The sequence below is a fragment of the Malurus melanocephalus genome, unplaced genomic scaffold (assembly GCF_030028575.1).
Source record: "Malurus melanocephalus ecotype Western Australia unplaced genomic scaffold, MMel_1.1 scaffold_75, whole genome shotgun sequence".
NCBI classification, from domain to species: Eukaryota; Metazoa; Chordata; class Aves; order Passeriformes; family Maluridae; genus Malurus; species Malurus melanocephalus.
The window spans coordinates 926,411-942,346 of NW_026623307.1; the positions used below are offsets into that span (position 1 = coordinate 926,411).

General features: G+C 41.5%; 1 protein-coding gene across 2 annotated transcripts in view; it reads right to left on the bottom strand.

The window, feature by feature from the left end:
- Positions 1-15,936, bottom strand: part of MCF2L2 (MCF.2 cell line derived transforming sequence-like 2) — a 106,672-nt gene that overhangs the window by 20,868 nt on the left and 69,868 nt on the right. For both annotated transcript variants that reach the window (XM_057367088.1, XM_057367089.1), the window contains exons 16-24: positions 13,983-14,049; positions 12,795-12,910; positions 11,954-12,023; positions 7,159-7,251; positions 6,634-6,726; positions 4,337-4,462; positions 1,876-2,097; positions 528-620; positions 42-120 (exon numbers count right to left, since the gene is read on the bottom strand). In XM_057367088.1, the coding sequence (XP_057223071.1) occupies positions 42-120; positions 528-620; positions 1,876-2,097; positions 4,337-4,462; positions 6,634-6,726; positions 7,159-7,251; positions 11,954-12,023; positions 12,795-12,910; positions 13,983-14,049 (959 nt within the window). The remainder of the gene's footprint in view (positions 1-41; positions 121-527; positions 621-1,875; positions 2,098-4,336; positions 4,463-6,633; positions 6,727-7,158; positions 7,252-11,953; positions 12,024-12,794; positions 12,911-13,982; positions 14,050-15,936) is intronic.

Genomic DNA, 15,936 nt, shown 5'->3' on the forward strand with positions numbered 1-15,936 from the left:
CAGAAGGAAGGACACATTCCCAGATGCTCTGTGTGCCCTACCTCTGCATGCTTCCAGCTGTCCTGTCAGGACTTTGCGAATCTCGGAAATCCAGGTGTTTTTCAGCTCCACAGAAGATGCCTGAGAACAGAAGAGGAGAGTTAACAGTACAGCCAGTCACTGGGCTGCCCTGACCTACACTGCCTCTCAATTTTGCCAAGGGTTGGAACACTGTGGCCAGCTTTGAGCAAAGCAAAAGATGGAAAAGAAGCTCCTAAGGATGGAAAAGTTACCACAAATCTCAGATCTTATCCTTGCTTTTGTGTCCAGCAATCCAAGACACTTCCTATTACTTTATTTCTTCTTTTATCCAAAATCATGACCATTTTCACAATAAATTGGCCATTTTAGTGCCACAATGAAGGAAGTACCCAACAATGAAGCTTTCAGTGGCTGTTGTTTGTGGAGTGTAAGGACAGTGAACATGCTTAAAAACAATTCAGTTGACAGGAAATAAAGTCCTTGGAAACAAAAAGGATTGACATTACCTGAATGATGTAGACTTCTTCTCTGCCATTATACCAGATCTCAAACTTCTTGTTATCCCCTTTTACATTTTCTGTAATGCCCACAGTGCTCATCTGTTTCAAAATAGAAAAGAAGAAGCTGGAATCTGGAAAATGTCAATAGTCTTTAAACTCAATCATCTGAGAAGCATTTTTAGAAGGCTGCATTCATTTCTGCACCTCAGGGAATCATTAAAAGCAAAATTCAGAACAAGTTAGCTCTCTGTATCTAATTTGTCATTTGTCTTTTTGGTTGCTAAGGGAAAAAAATGTTCAAAATTAACCCAAGCTGATGTTTGACCATGAATTTATCYTCTTTTCTTTTATTGCTTGATCTATGGATCAGTTTTCAACCCCATCCTGAGTCTTGTTCACCTTGACAAATTTTCAGTTTTAGGAAKACTGTTTTTTTCACTTGCCATCACTGACCTGTTGAGGTGGGAGAGAAAGAGGGATAGAACAGGGCTTTGAAGAGATTTAATGATCAATCTGCAAATCCAGATGACACAAAAAAGCTGATGAAAGTTATTTTAGATTTCTTAAATGAAAAGTTCTTCAACACAATTTTGAAGTTCAGCTGCTACTAATCARCTTCTCATCTTCTKCCTGTATTTGTTCATGCYTCTTTTCTCATTCACCTCAGCAYTRATTTAAAGATTTAGACRATGTTATGCYACCATTTGTTTTATCTCCACAGAARGAAACATGAAATATTTATATGAATTGGTTCAAGCCTTGAACCAGGTTCTGTTACAATTCCTGTCTGGGTACCCTGTAAGAAGTTTGAAACATTACACCTGGTCTGTGTTACTTGGCTAAGGTCACAAGTGTCACACCAATGTGCTTAGAGGGAAAATGCGACCTACTTGTGATTCCCACCTTAAAATGTCCTGACTCATATCTGGAAATTTCACTCCTGCAAATAAAAGAGCAGTTCTACTGCACATCTGTAGCTACTACTTCACAGAATGTATCTGCTCAACTGATGTCAATTAAACTTGCAGTAGAATTGCACTTGGAGGATACTCATAGGCAGAACAACAAGAGATGCAGGTCCATTCAGTCTGGCTTCTCTTTATGGGATGCTGGGCAGCAACTCACAAGGTACCCATTTGTATCAAGCTGCAAAGAATAGATTTACATGTGGAGTTGCAGGATATATGGCTTSRTCTGTCTCCAGCCCAAAACTAAAYRGSARMTGTCATTCATTCAGGGGTGCAAGAKAGCTCCAGATATGTGCACCTTCTTCAAATTCCCTCATGGAAACATGCTCATTTTGGGAGAGCAGAAGGCTTATTTTCCCCACCACTACCAATACTGCATTTATTACCTTTAGTGAATTTTTAAAGCTGTATGAAGCTGTCTTCTCGTGGCCATCGGTGTTCTCCTCCCGTTTCTTGCAGAAAAGCAGCATCTTTGTGTAGAGGAAGAGGTGTCTCTGCATTGGTTTGAATCTAGCCAAGTCCTTCACCTTGTTGTGCCCTTTCTTGTGGTCAGTCCAWACGTTGAAGGAGCCCTGCATCAACAGCTTGCCAAGCTCACTGACATCCCCCTGGCAAGCAAGRAAGAGAGAGAACACACAGCCCATTCAAACTGGGGTAGTTCCAAGCACAATTCCTTCCTCAGGTGGTGTTTAAGATGCCAGGCAGGGGCATCCCTTGCATTGGAGAGTGCACATCCCCTTGCTAAACCTGTGTGGTTTCTTCATATAACCATCGACCCACTGGTTTMCRTGTYCATAATTCCCAGTTTGTCTCCCCAYTCATAGTTAGCATCTAAGATCTGTCTCAGCATCTTTGGATGTGACACACAGGCTGTCTCCTCAGGTGACCTCTGAGGAAGCTTCTTCTGACCAAAACTGGATTTCAAGGCTCTTGACTCCAAATTAGCAGGAAGGCCCAGCGCAGTCCACTACCCAAACAAAGGCCTTGACTCTGGARGATCCAGTTTCAGTTTCCACTCTTGAACAAGCTTCCTCCATCCCTGGGCAAAACCTTGAAAGAGCTCAGATGCCTGAAGTCACAGATCAGTGCCCAAAGGTATGTAGGTATGTAATTGCCTCCCATTTCAAAATAGTCTTTGCAAGCTTTGTCAATAGTTTCTTGGCTCACCATCTGCAAACCATGCAGTGCTGCATGGCCCTGGGCAAAGAGGGAGTGAATGCACCAAGRAGTCATAAAAGTACCTGAGGGAGAGTGAAATTAGGCAGGAACCAGACGTTTCTAAATTAAAGYCCTTGTCTGAAGACCCCTGATGGGTAAATACTTCAACCACTATCAATATTCTGCTCAGATCTCACCAAAACCATTCCATGTTAAGAGTGGAGTAATATGTGGATAGAGGACATGGCAATGTCTACATGGTAATGGGATTCAACTTTCTGCTAAATTGCTGTAACCACATAYATTTAAACTGAGAAACACAGGAGGAAAGCTACCTTTCTCTTTGGGAATGAATRGGAAACAGTGGGAACTGGGGAGATAAAAGATGCGCTGTATCCATGAACTYCCCATGCCCACATTGACTGATTCAAGTCTGCAATAATAATATACAGGCTCTAAAGAGTTTTTCTAAAACAAATCTCTGACACACTCAGACTTAGCCCTGACCAGAACGGACTAAGGATATGATGCTTTGTTTAAGTTTGTCACGTTTGGGAGATTTAGGGTTATATTTACGACCTGTGGTGTTTCTCTGACCCGCAGTCACCGCACCAATCCAGTGTTAGCCAGCACAATGAGGTGGCCACTGCTTCACCTCCAGCCCAGTACAGCCACKGCAGGAAGAGCTCATTCTCATCCCAAATGGAATGCACAGTCCACAGGAGCATCTCCAGCTGTRTGCAGCACTGGATCTCTGACAAGCAGTTAAATTAACAAGCTGTTAAATTTATTTATAAAATCATGTTGGTAGCAGGCATGGGATCCTCAGCTACCACATGCAGATGCACTTGAACGAAAGAGAACTATAGAAATCCAAACTCCTGAGGTCACTCCCATCCTCAAGATCAGAATAAATCTTCCCAGACAGGCATTGTCTGTACAGACCCCAGTAACATCTCATGAAGTCACATTCTACAAAAATAGTTTTTCTGGATTAAGACCTATTACTTTGATGTAACAATTCTTTGAATAATTCTCAGTATGTTGTTTCTTTCTTGGTATTTTCACCCTGCAGCTATTTYAAAATGGGCAACCACATGATCCTTAGGCCTCATTTTGCCAGGCCTATTTCTCTTTATGTGTCAATCACTTCCACTTCTTACTTAAGGGCTCATTTTATGTAGTCAGCACCAGCTCTTGAAAGTCATGTTACTTCAATGGAGCTCCCACAGATACATATATTTGTGCCTCTTGATTTGTACTGTGGCTGTTATTTCACATTTCAGATAACAAGCTTGCCARTCATTGGCATAGAGTCCATTACCCACTTCAAATGAAAGCCAAATTTTCCTCTCTAAGTGCCAAAGATTGGAAAACACTTGAGTTGCACAAGAGTCACAAAGTTTCAGCAAATTTCTTAAGTTAGTTCTGTCACACTTGCACCTCTCACCTACAAATGAGTTTTGGGTGCAATTACTCAAAAGTCTTGCATTTTCCCCTCTGTGTACCCACATTCACACCCCACCTCCCCATGACGTGCTGAGATGTAATTTTGGTCATCACAAAATGCCACTGAGTGGCATCTTCAGGAATGTGGCACAGCCCCCAGTACCACGGGCACAGAACAGTCAGAGAGGACAGAAACACAGAATGGCTCAAGAGCAGAGCAGGAGCAGCAGCAGATGTTACCTCATATCCTGTGATTGCTATCTGGTGCATGGAATCATTCACTGATTTGATGATATCAAGCACTGTGGCCAGGGCTTCTTCCAATTCAGCAGTACCTTCTGAATTCTTGCTGCACTTCAGCATTTCCTGATTAAAAAAAGATATGGGAACTGYTTGAGAACATTTTATACCAGAAGACACCATAAGACACTCCTCCCTGGAATTTGTGCTGCATAGACAAAGTAGCAGAACTAAAGGAAAATAAAAGAGGAACAAAAAATCCTAAACAAAACCAAACATGACATTCACAAGAGTGATCACAGAGGACACACATTTTGATCTTTCGAACATTTTCAAGTTTTAAGGGTTCATTTGAGATGAGACAGGRCCATTCTGTCACATTTACAATGAACTCCTTGCATATCACAGAAATACATCCAGGGTTTTTTTCTTCACATCTGCTAGAAATGAAAYTCAGTATAATTATTTCAGGTGTTAGAGAATTCCCCATTTTCCTTTGCAATTATTTCCACGAGATACTTACCACCACTGTWAAAAACATAAATTAATTTCTAGCCTGAATTTAACAGGTTTGACATTTTGAGTTTGGAAGTATTTTAATCCAAAAACTGAGGGACTTGTATTCCTGCAAAACAGGGATGCAAAAAAGTAGTTCCTGCAAACACCAAACAGCAGCAGTCAGTCTCTCCTCAAGTGCTTGGGTAACCAGGGACCAGAAGATAAAAGCAGGATACATTCCTATAGTATCTGCTGCACATTTTCCAGGATGAGGATGGATCTCTGTACAGTGAGCTGCTTTTATCAGCATGAGCATATTAGCTAAACTGATTGACACCAGAGGGTTGTAATAATTGTAACCCAAAATCCAAATCCAGTCTGCCCACCAATCGAGGCACACAGCTTCTCAGGCACTTGTTTGTCACCAGTTTTTCAGTGGCTTTCATTTTTGTGCATTTTTAAATTCTCCTGCAGCCAAGGAAAGAGTGAACCATCTTCACAGAGCTCATAAACACTGACAAAGTCAATGCCAGTGCCAGTGTGTTGTTGCTAAGTACAAAACTGGTCTGACCAGCTTCAAACCCCAATGGCTGAGACCTGTTTTGCTGGAGAATTTTACTCCTTGATCTAATCTTGGGTTTATTTACAGTCATATTTCAAATGAAAAGTAAAATCTGGTTTACTCTTGCTCTTTTGGAGACTTTGGCATTTTTTTTCCTTCTCACAGAGTAGTTTCAAGAAATAAAGTCAACTATATTTCTGGACCATGTTGATGGAAACCTACTGGAATCAGAGAAGCTGCATCCTTGCCAATGTGCCCCTTCAATATTTGGATTTTATAGTTTTGCATGAAGTCAACAAGCAGCTCACAGAGATCCTGAAACAAGAATGGCCAACCAGGTCCTGCCATGGCTTATATTGGCACAATCTGAGCAGTGCCTTGGTAGCCATTAGCAAGTTAAATGGCAGTTCAAAATCTTCATTGCAAATTTCAATGCTAAATTTCATKACAGTACACTACACTACATTAAGCCCAGAGGCTTGAGAACAACATGTAATTCACCTTCATGACCTTCCCATAAGGCAAGCCAGAAAATATTATTTTTAAGAACTGAGGAGACTAAGGCAGATATTTAAGCCACCACCTCAAAAAGAAAAAAAAAGTCATTGTTTTGAGTGTATATATTTCCTGCTGCCCAGTTCAGACCAGAATTTCAAGCATGGACTACTCATGGTTCCAGCTAAATCAAGAGAGTTCACATATTCACCCTGTGGAAAAGTTACAATTTGTTCCTAGCTGTGTCTTTTAAAAGGAAGGAGCAAAAGGGAGTGGCTCCCTCTGAAAGGTTTGAGTCACAATCATGGGAAAAAATCAGAGAGTCAAGAGAGTTTTGTTAAACAGGGACAGATGTTAGGGACAAGATTTAAGGCACCAGTTCCTGTTTGCAAATTGTAAAACATATACTGATCCAATAAAGCCACGCTCAACTTCTGTTTAATGATAAATGAAAYAGTAAGACAATAAAATACTTACCATTTAAAAAAAATCTTACTKTACATAGAGAGAGCTATACATATAATAGGATACTGCTATTACTTGTAAGTAAAAGCAATCCCCAATCTATAACACCAGACCCTATACAAGACTGTTTGCTACCATTTTACAACTAAAAAATGCAAAGTATTTGCTGAAGAATTAAATGAGGATTTATTTTCAGGTAACCCTAACTAATTTGCTATTCTGGAAGTAAAAGAAGCTGTACACTGGACAATTCTTTGCACTTTCATGGAGAACTCACCTTTAGCAGCAACTGGTACTTGGTGATTCTCTGAACTGGCTTTAAGAGATAAGCATCAAGTGAGAGCTTATGATCCAATTTACGCTGACATTCCTGCAGGGGACAACACAGAAATAAAAATACAATTGCTTCTTGAAACCCAGGCAAGACACCAAGATCATTATCGTTTGACAATCTGAAGTATATAGGTCTGTGAATTAACTGAGAGAGAATTGGTTCTATCTGCATAGGAACTTCCAGGCTACTTATGCCACAGTGAGAATCTCTCTAAACAAGAGCTAATGTTTAGGTTCAGTTTGGTGTGGGGATAGCCTGCAGAGCCAAGCTCCTGCCCAGGAAATCAACCCCCTGCTCTACCCACCCAGTGTCCTGTAGAGAACACCTTAACACACACCAAGCACCTGCCAGCAGTGTAAGAAACATGCAGAAAAGTCTGTGTATTACTCTAGTTTTTCTAAAAAAATAGATACAGAAGGAAAATGAGCTTTGAGGGTCTTGCACTGCTAGTRTGCAATGAAATTCCACCTGAAARAAGATGCTGTCTCCACACTGCCTCCAGAGAGCTTCAGACCTTGGTTTGTTCTGACAGTACTTTTCATAGATTTGGAGGTCCTCCTTCTGCAAGAAAAAAAAGAGACTTCAGGTAAGGAAGGAAAAGAGAATTCAAGAAAGATGTTCTCTGTATCACACTGTTCCTCACCTTCCATCCAAAGACATGAAGTAATTTTTACATGGGAATAAACTGCACATAAAAACATACTGAAACCACCAAACCACCAACCCGAACCCCTTGCTTTTTACTTCTGATTAAATTAARTACACCTGAAAGTGAGATTTWTTTTTYCCCCCTCACTTTTTGCAYAAAGCAAGGAGACTGCAGACTGGAAGATACAATCTAATTGCAAAATTGGTATCTTTTTCAGGGAGGTCAATTGATGGTTTGGGAAAAAAAGTGAAGTATTAGAAGCATAAATCTGATCAACTATTTTATCAACAATACTGGCACAGACTGTAATTTTTAACAATTCTCACCACRTGGCTAAGGTTTGCCTGTTCCACACACTTTGAACTAGCCAACTAGTGTTGGCTCTCAATAGTATAAGGATGAATTAAAAAAGAAGTTTATCTTGTTGATGTCCCAGGCCAAAYTAGAAGTGGGTGGATTCACTTTGACTCTGTTTAGCTTTGACTGCACTTCAAGAGCTCCCACTGAGATCTATGGCAAAAATTTCACTGACTGCAGTGAAAACAGAGACAATCTTTATAGAATCCCAGAGTGGAGTGTTTTGAGCTCCCTGGGCTGTGTGGGGATGCAGAGATGGGTGTTCCTGTTCCAGGTCCTGGGTAGCCCCAAGCCCAGCAGCCACAGGGCCATGAGTGGTGCCCTGAGGCTCCTGGGCAGGGCTGGCTGTGCCCAACCAGCTGAGAGCTTCCACCTCCATCTGCACCCACCCTGCTGGATGTGACCTCATCAAATCAAAGAAATCACCAAAAATAAATCTCAGGAATTCCTGGATCTCGCCTCTGYGCTTTCAGCCCACCAGACAGTTCCCACACACTCCTGCTGCAGGGAAAGCATTTCCTTCTGTACAGTTACTAGAAAAAATAATCAGTATTGCTGCTGTCTTCCTCYACAGACCCATCCTGACATCATTCTGATGAATCATCTGAGAAATCAGAGCTGTGCCACTGCAACACCACACTACGTTAAGGATTATGCAATACAAAAACCTCCTCTGTTGCAACTAATAGAGGTTGCTGTTTCAAAATAGGTGCAGTTTTCTTCACAAAAATAGAATTGTTTGCACATGTTGCCCTGGAGGGAAGTTAGCAGGGGGTAACCCTACACAACTAAAAATAGCAACAAAGCATAATCAAGCACTRCAATCTCTTCCTGGCCCACAGAAACCTAATTGGACTGGGTAAGAAGAACAGAGACAGCAACAGTCAAGAGCATTATTAGGAATAAGAGAAAAGAACCAATTTAAACTTAAAGAAAAGGTACAATAACCACAAATTAACAGTAATTTACCACAGTGGAACCACCCTKTGCCAATGCAATCCACTGCTGCCTAAATCAGTGACACTGGCTCAGGCAGATATTTACCTTTAATTACAGCTTTGAGTTTTGCAATYGAGTTAGGAATAGAAAATTCCTGATGAAATTATCAGGCTCAGACTCTAAAATGCCAAGAATTAATTGACTGCCTAATTATTCAAATCCCAGTCTTAAATGTTCTATTCACACATCTCAATTTTCACATGAAAATGTTCTGACTTCTTGCTGATACTTTTACACCATGCTCTTCTCTCCTGCAAAGCTTTTTCTTTCCACACTGATTTGGACCCTGAGACCTCTGTAAACTCMAACGCACATGGCATATATGCACATTTCCAGTTATCCCTTTGACTGCTGATTTATTAATAATTTTTACATCAGACTAGAATTTAGCTCTTTGAACACAACTCACAGATTGCTGGTCAGCTGCTATTGTCCTTCCATACTCCATTTCTAAAAAATGCTTCCTTCTCCCTGAACGACCAAATGCCCCAACTGCTGGCTCCTACTAAATTATTCCCTTTTTTAAGGTTAGAAATATGAATAAACAGCAGTAATCCACAGTGAATCATTCCTGCCAGACACATCACCTGGCACATTTTGTAGGCAGTCTGACACACCTTTGGTTTCATCCTGGACATTCTTGCCTTGGTTTGGTCAGTTTTCCCTCTCCACAGCCCCTGGTACAGCAGATCAGCCCAGAGTGTCCCTCACATTGCTGAKAAGGCACCAGAAGACCCATTCTGCAAGGTACAGATCAGTGCAGATCCCTCCTGGCTTTGAAAGCTGTGAAATCCCTCACCACACAGGGCTTTAAGTAAGGTCAAGCATCTTGATGATGGCAAAATAGCTGCACATGTGGGCAAAGTGGAGCTGACTCACTTGTAATTKAGTTCAGGTGAAGATCATGCCCTAAATGAGGTCAGGCTAAGTAGGAGGGAGAACAAGAAAGGCATTTCTGGCTCATCTTTTACCAGATTCTGCTCCAGGAGAAAAGCCAGAGAGAGAYTCCCCAGCCTGTTTCTGCCATCACSTGAGATGCAGGGCTCACATTCATGGTGACTGCTGATCAGGTGGCAGTGGCAGAGCTGGAAGAGTCTGTGGGGACATGGCAGAGGAATGACCAGCAGGGGATGGAGTGACTCTGGCACCASAGTGTCTCATTGCAGCTCTCAGGATATTTTCAAGCAGCTCTGGAATCAGAGCTGAAAAGGCCCAGTGTGATCACACAGGGTAAAACTCTTCAAAGTATGAATCTAAAAAACCTGTCTGTTTCTAATCACAGGCCAACCCTGATGTCAGGGCAGGATGATCACACCCATACAAAAAAGGAGAACCTGCAACAATGTGAGTTTGCTCCCAGAACTCATCACTTGGAACAGCAGCTGCTTCTGCTTTTCCCTGTCATAGCAAGCACGGCCATAACTTGTGAGGCAGCCACTGCTCAGCAGGAAGGCACAAAAAGCTGCCAGATCATGGGGAACACAAACACACAACCAGACTTTTGTTTGTGCCTCCTAAAGGCAGTCCAACAGAAACAACACATTTCTGGACTTTATGTGGCTTCTTCTAAAAACAGAACATAAGGGCAAGTTTTCGAATCAAAGGTGCTACTGTGTGAGCAGAGACATCTCAAGAGAGAAGCCTGTGCTTTCTTAGTGAAATTTGAAATAGGGARAGAAGCAAATGTGAGATTTAACCTCTTATTTGATAGATTTAGTGTGGTTTGACCAGGCCACAGAAATTGATGAGTGAAGGTGACAGAGGGATTGGTCTTCTTTCACTTTGTACCCAAACCCCAGCTTTAGTGCTGTTTTCATGTTGGTAGAATAGTGAGGAGATTTGGGCTCAACAGCTGTTTCTACAGAGAGACATAAGCTACAATATTTAAATAAGGAATTTGAACCTTCTGCAGAATCATAGGAGTAATTCTATACCAAGAATTTTTATTTAGCTGCATCCTTTAGGACTGTATGAAACACATGGACTATTTTGCATTTCTAGWGTTTCAAAGGTCTGCTTTCTTCAAAGACTGCTGATCCTCTTTTGCATAATTATTTCACCACAGTATTTTCCTGCCCAGCATCTGAATCTTAGGATAACAACATATTCCTTAGTAGTGTAATTTACTCAAGCTCTGAATGCTTCTAAATTGTTAAACAGAAAATCATCCAATGGACATATAATCACATTTACRCTTGTATGATTCTCTCTAGCCTGACCTGTTTGTAAACTGGAAGCATACCCTTTGCAAGTATCACATGCTCACCATTCCCATTAAATCTGAGTAATGTGGCAGCTCTCAGCACCTCTGACTGGTTCATCCAAATCTGTCTGTATTTAATGTGTGCCCTGGAAAAGCAGCAAATGCTACACGTAGCACACAGTGGATGCAGGAGTGCAGTGGGCAGATTTTCCCCATTTCTCATGCCACTTCCATTTCCTGTGCAAAACACAGAGTCTTATTCACGCAGTTTTGACAGACTCTGAAAGCGGTAACGAACCACCAAAACAGATTTTTTTCTTATTAGCAGGGCCCCTAAACGAGTGCTATATAAAAAGCACCTTTGGTTGTATTGCAGGAAAGAACTCATGGTCAGGCTGGCTGGGGGTGGTGGCAGAGGAGGGACATCCCTGGGTGCTGTTGGAGCACCTGGGCACTGGGAGTCTCTCCCTGCAGAGGGGAGGATCCCACCTGCTGAATTTTGTGAAGAAATAAAAGGAAWCAACCTCACAGAGTCCTGTGGAGCTGGTGGGCTCCATGCAAGGACAGCAGCAGACTCTGCTGGGCCACCTAGGGGAGCAAGTGTCCTGAATGGTGCAGAGAAGAGAGAGATAAGATAAAGCAGGAACAGGATGTGTTGTCTGCACTCAGAGCAGCCTGCTCGATACCAGCACTGCTCTCTGCTTATTTATTGCAGGGTGGTGTCTGGGTTACATCAGCCACCTCCTATAGATGTGTCTGATATGAAAAGCATGTTAAACATTTGGATCACTGTTACTTGTTGGGTTTTTTCTTTTAAATGGGACTTCAAATACTTGTAAAACACTGGTAACAGATCTCTTCCTGTCAGTGAACCAGGTAAGGGGTCAGATACCACAATAAATCCTTAGTGAGTGTGGCTCAGTTTGGGAGTATCTGCTCAGAGGAGYTTCCCTCATTCACAAAATCATATGGAGTGAAAGGATAGGAGTAAATCTGTAAGTACTGTAGGATAAGACCATAGGTATTCACGAAAACCTGCAAAGGGATATACTTACCCTTTTTAAAAAGCACCTAGCAAGAAGCTCAGGGTTTTCAATGCAATTTTCTATCTCCTTGAGGAAAATCCTGAGAGGGAGAAAAAAGAACAAAGAGTAATATGAAATCCCACTCACATTGTATACTAGCTTCTGTGTGAATCCAGCCTAAAGCCTTCATTTTTGTAATATGAGGATTCAAYGGGGATTGTAACAATTCTGACACACAAAGATGTCAAAATATGTAAAAATACATATTTTTTAAAAAATGGGATGTGGCTGTCAGCTGGTTCCCTGAATCACAAATGTTATCAYGTCTTTTCTGCTCACAAGCATCTGCCACATCTGATTCCTCTGGCTGTTGAAATTTGTTTCCAACATACAGCCCAAATACCTGCTTCCCATTTGGGCACGAGGATTTTTCAGAGCAGCTAGAAAAGACAGGAACGCTCTGTCAGATGMAGTTGCTCAATCAGCAAGCAGAGAAAATATGGGATGTAGTCCAAAGGCTTCTGCAGTAACAGTCAATGCACTAAGCCTTKAGGGAAAGAAACTGGGCTTGCAAAGGGAGAGGAATATCTTTCTCCAAATGGAAGACACAATCTTTCAATATATATAAACTAGAATATATAAACTGGGGAAATCACTAGTACATGCATAAAGGGTACAATATTTCACAAAAAAGAATAGATGATCTCAGAGGTGTTCTCTCCACGTGGGTTTTACAGGGCACACACAGAGGCAGGGTGAGGATGATTTTTCCTGCCAGTGYACGTGTGAGCATGACAGAGCACCCGACAGAAAAGGGCCAAACATGATGGTAGCACCCGAGGACACAGGACAACCACCAGTTCCCACATGCCTGTTGTGGAAATCGTAGATTTCTGGGAGGTTCCCAAAGAGAATTTCCTTCTTGTTCTGAAGTGCAGATGGAATCAGATGTACTAAACTGGGATTGTCCATTTCTGAAGCATACCCCTGCAGAGAASAGCAGAAAATAAAGCCAGCCTGTTTTTAYCAGGGAASAAGTACTGTGTTYRAGACACTGGAAAGCCCCRAAGTCCATGTGCTTTTGTTCTTCACAAAGCACACAAGGCTTTTACCCAGTAACTGTGCAAACACATTTTTAACCACAAATGGACAGATTATGGGGTTAATAAAAGAAGATGAAATGATGTGTCTAAGATTCAAAGCCATTTTGGTCATGTAGAGATGGAGACTGCTAAGATTAACAGACACATATCTTTCTGCTACACGGCTTCATTGCACAAGAGTTAGTTTGGATTTATTTGTTGAACTGTGGTATTTGGCWTGACTATTTTTTTGTTTCTTGTAGAAACTGGATTGTGTTTCTTCATTAAAAACTTTGAGAGAAGAACATTGTGATTTTAAACTCAAGAGTAATTTATCAATTACCAGAGCTGCCAGCTCCCACAGACCAAATGCAATAAAAAGGCAAGCACAAGTCCTAGAAGTCYCACCCAAATATAAGCATGGTTGATACTCAGCTCCTGTCCTCCCAGGATTAGGGATCTCCGAATTCCCACACAGAGCATGCTGATATCCTGTAAGTCTCAAAAGCTCAAGAATTATATTTGCAGCATGAGCTGCTGTCTTCTGTGTTCAAGCACTACATGGGACAATGAAGAAGAGCAGGAGGAGGGCCTTTCTTTTCTTCACTCATTTTCCAAACCTACATTCACAGAATTTAGTGTCTGGCACCATAAAAATCAAGGATGCTGCTTCTGAGACCTATTGGTAATGCTTTGAAAAGACACATTATTAACAATTTCTCTGTCCGTAACTTTCAGAACCATGCAACTTGTCAATTCTGTGGGCTCARGGCAGAGAAGGTGCCTTTTCCTTTGTGCCCTGAGGAAAGCTGTTGAAAACATCCTTCCCATTCTCCATCTCCAAGGCTGAGCTATCTTGCTAACACAGTCTGTGTGTTATAAACAGGAGGTGGGAGTGCTCAGCCCATGAAGGATGTGCACCTGCACTGATGACTTAGAGGKTAAGCACCAGAAGTCATTTTAGAAGAGTTTCTTACCTCTATTATACTTTGAAGTTCTTCTACATAAACCCGTTCTGTTTCTATCAGCTCGTTGATTATATGGCTAAAAAACAAGAAAGGTAGAGAGATACAGTGTTAACAAGCACATGCAAAAGAAAAAAGATTGTATTCCATGCATATTCATGTTTATGCCTTTGACTGCACACAAAAACCCTCTGAAGGTCATTTCTCAGTGCCYCAATATTGTGTCTTGTTGATAAAAGACCTAAACACATCTTGGACTGTAATTTTTTTCAGCTCATTTTAAACTTCCTCTTGGTTTCTTCTGTCATTTCTATACCTGCAAAWTGAAAAAAAAAATTCCCAAGGGGGAAAAAGAAAAGCTTTCTCTTCTAAGAATAACTAGTAAAACTAACAACAAAATKAAAGTATACTTCAAAGCTATGCTAATGTTTGTGTTTTGTTTCTTTYATAAAATAAACAAAATCAGTGACTAGACTTCCCTTCTTTGATACATCAGCCAGACCCTTTACATCATGAATCACACCTGTACTACTGTTGCATCCACTGTTGCAAGGGGATTTCCTCATTCTCCACAATTTTTAGGATATCCTTTTTGAGATTAAAACAACAATTACACTTCTGATAAAGCCTYGTTTGAATGGTTTGGCCAAGCATTTGAAAACAAAATTGTCACATTTGCACTTGCAGCTCAAAATGCAAACACACTGACTAACACATTAGTAGGCTACTAAAATAGATTAATTGGTTTCCTTTGGATTTCCCCCATCTTTTCTCAAGAAAATGTGGTTTTGTAGGCTAGGTGGGGACCACTTATTCAGGTCACATAGACTATTACTCCTTTATGGACCACTGCTTCAGAAACATTATAAATACTGAGAATACTAGACGTGACCTTCAACTGATGTTTCAAATTTTGTTATAAAATAGCTGGGGTTTCATAGGTATCTTGACATAATGCCTTAAATTGCAGCATTTGCCACAAGGCTGGCAATGGGTGAGGGCTGTACTGGTGCTCCTGGCTGTGGGCTCCAGGTCACTCTCTCTGCTCCTCCTGAGCTGTCTCCAGTTTAGGAGACATCCRTGTGCACTGCACTAGAATGTTCCACTGCTGGTTGTGCCAGGACTGTGACAATAATCCTGWCAATTGCTGCATCATATTTTTGTTAAACGTGATCCTTGCAGCAGCTGTGTGCTGAGTTCCCCTCACTGCCCCATCACAGCCACAGAGCAGCTCTTTCAAACCCCTTTTCCCCTTTGGGATGCATGACTAGACTAGAAGTCATTTCTAGTGTAAGTGGGATGTGTGAGGTAAAGCAGCAGGGGAGAATTTCTACACTCTATTGTTCATTTATTTTGAGGTTTTTATGGCAGCAGTCCAAAACTAATAAAATTCTGAGTTGGCTGAAGTTTATGGKCAGTTCTCACAAGGCCATCTCAGAAGGGGTGGTAGAGAATCAGGCACCTGACCTAAAGATCAGAATCTAAGAAAYCCCTGAGGTCCTATCTTGGCATCCTTGCTGCTGGTGAAACTTCATTCCATTCCAGTATATTTGTACCTTCTCCAATATAACAGAGATTCACCAAATCACAAGAGTTAGCCAAAGGAAGAATATTCTGCTTCCAGTTGCATCTGACTCAGTAGCTTTCCTGACATGGAAACAAYGATGTCAAACACTTCTCAGGAGGTCAGGGCCAGCTTTCCCTTTGTGGAGGGAATTAAATGTGTCCTAGCAGAGGGAACTCAGCCAGCAGTGACCTGGCAAAGCACTGTGTATGGCAGGGCCTCTGCTGCCACCATCACTCGACAGAATTAGGATGTGTTTGTGGCTGGGATCACACACAGACTCACTGATAGGATGTTGTCAGATGTTCCTCCAGCACAGGAAACTTCTTGGTATGGAACAAAATTGAAATGCATGAACTAGCTCACATTTCAYTGAATGATTGATCTGGGTTTCTAATGAAA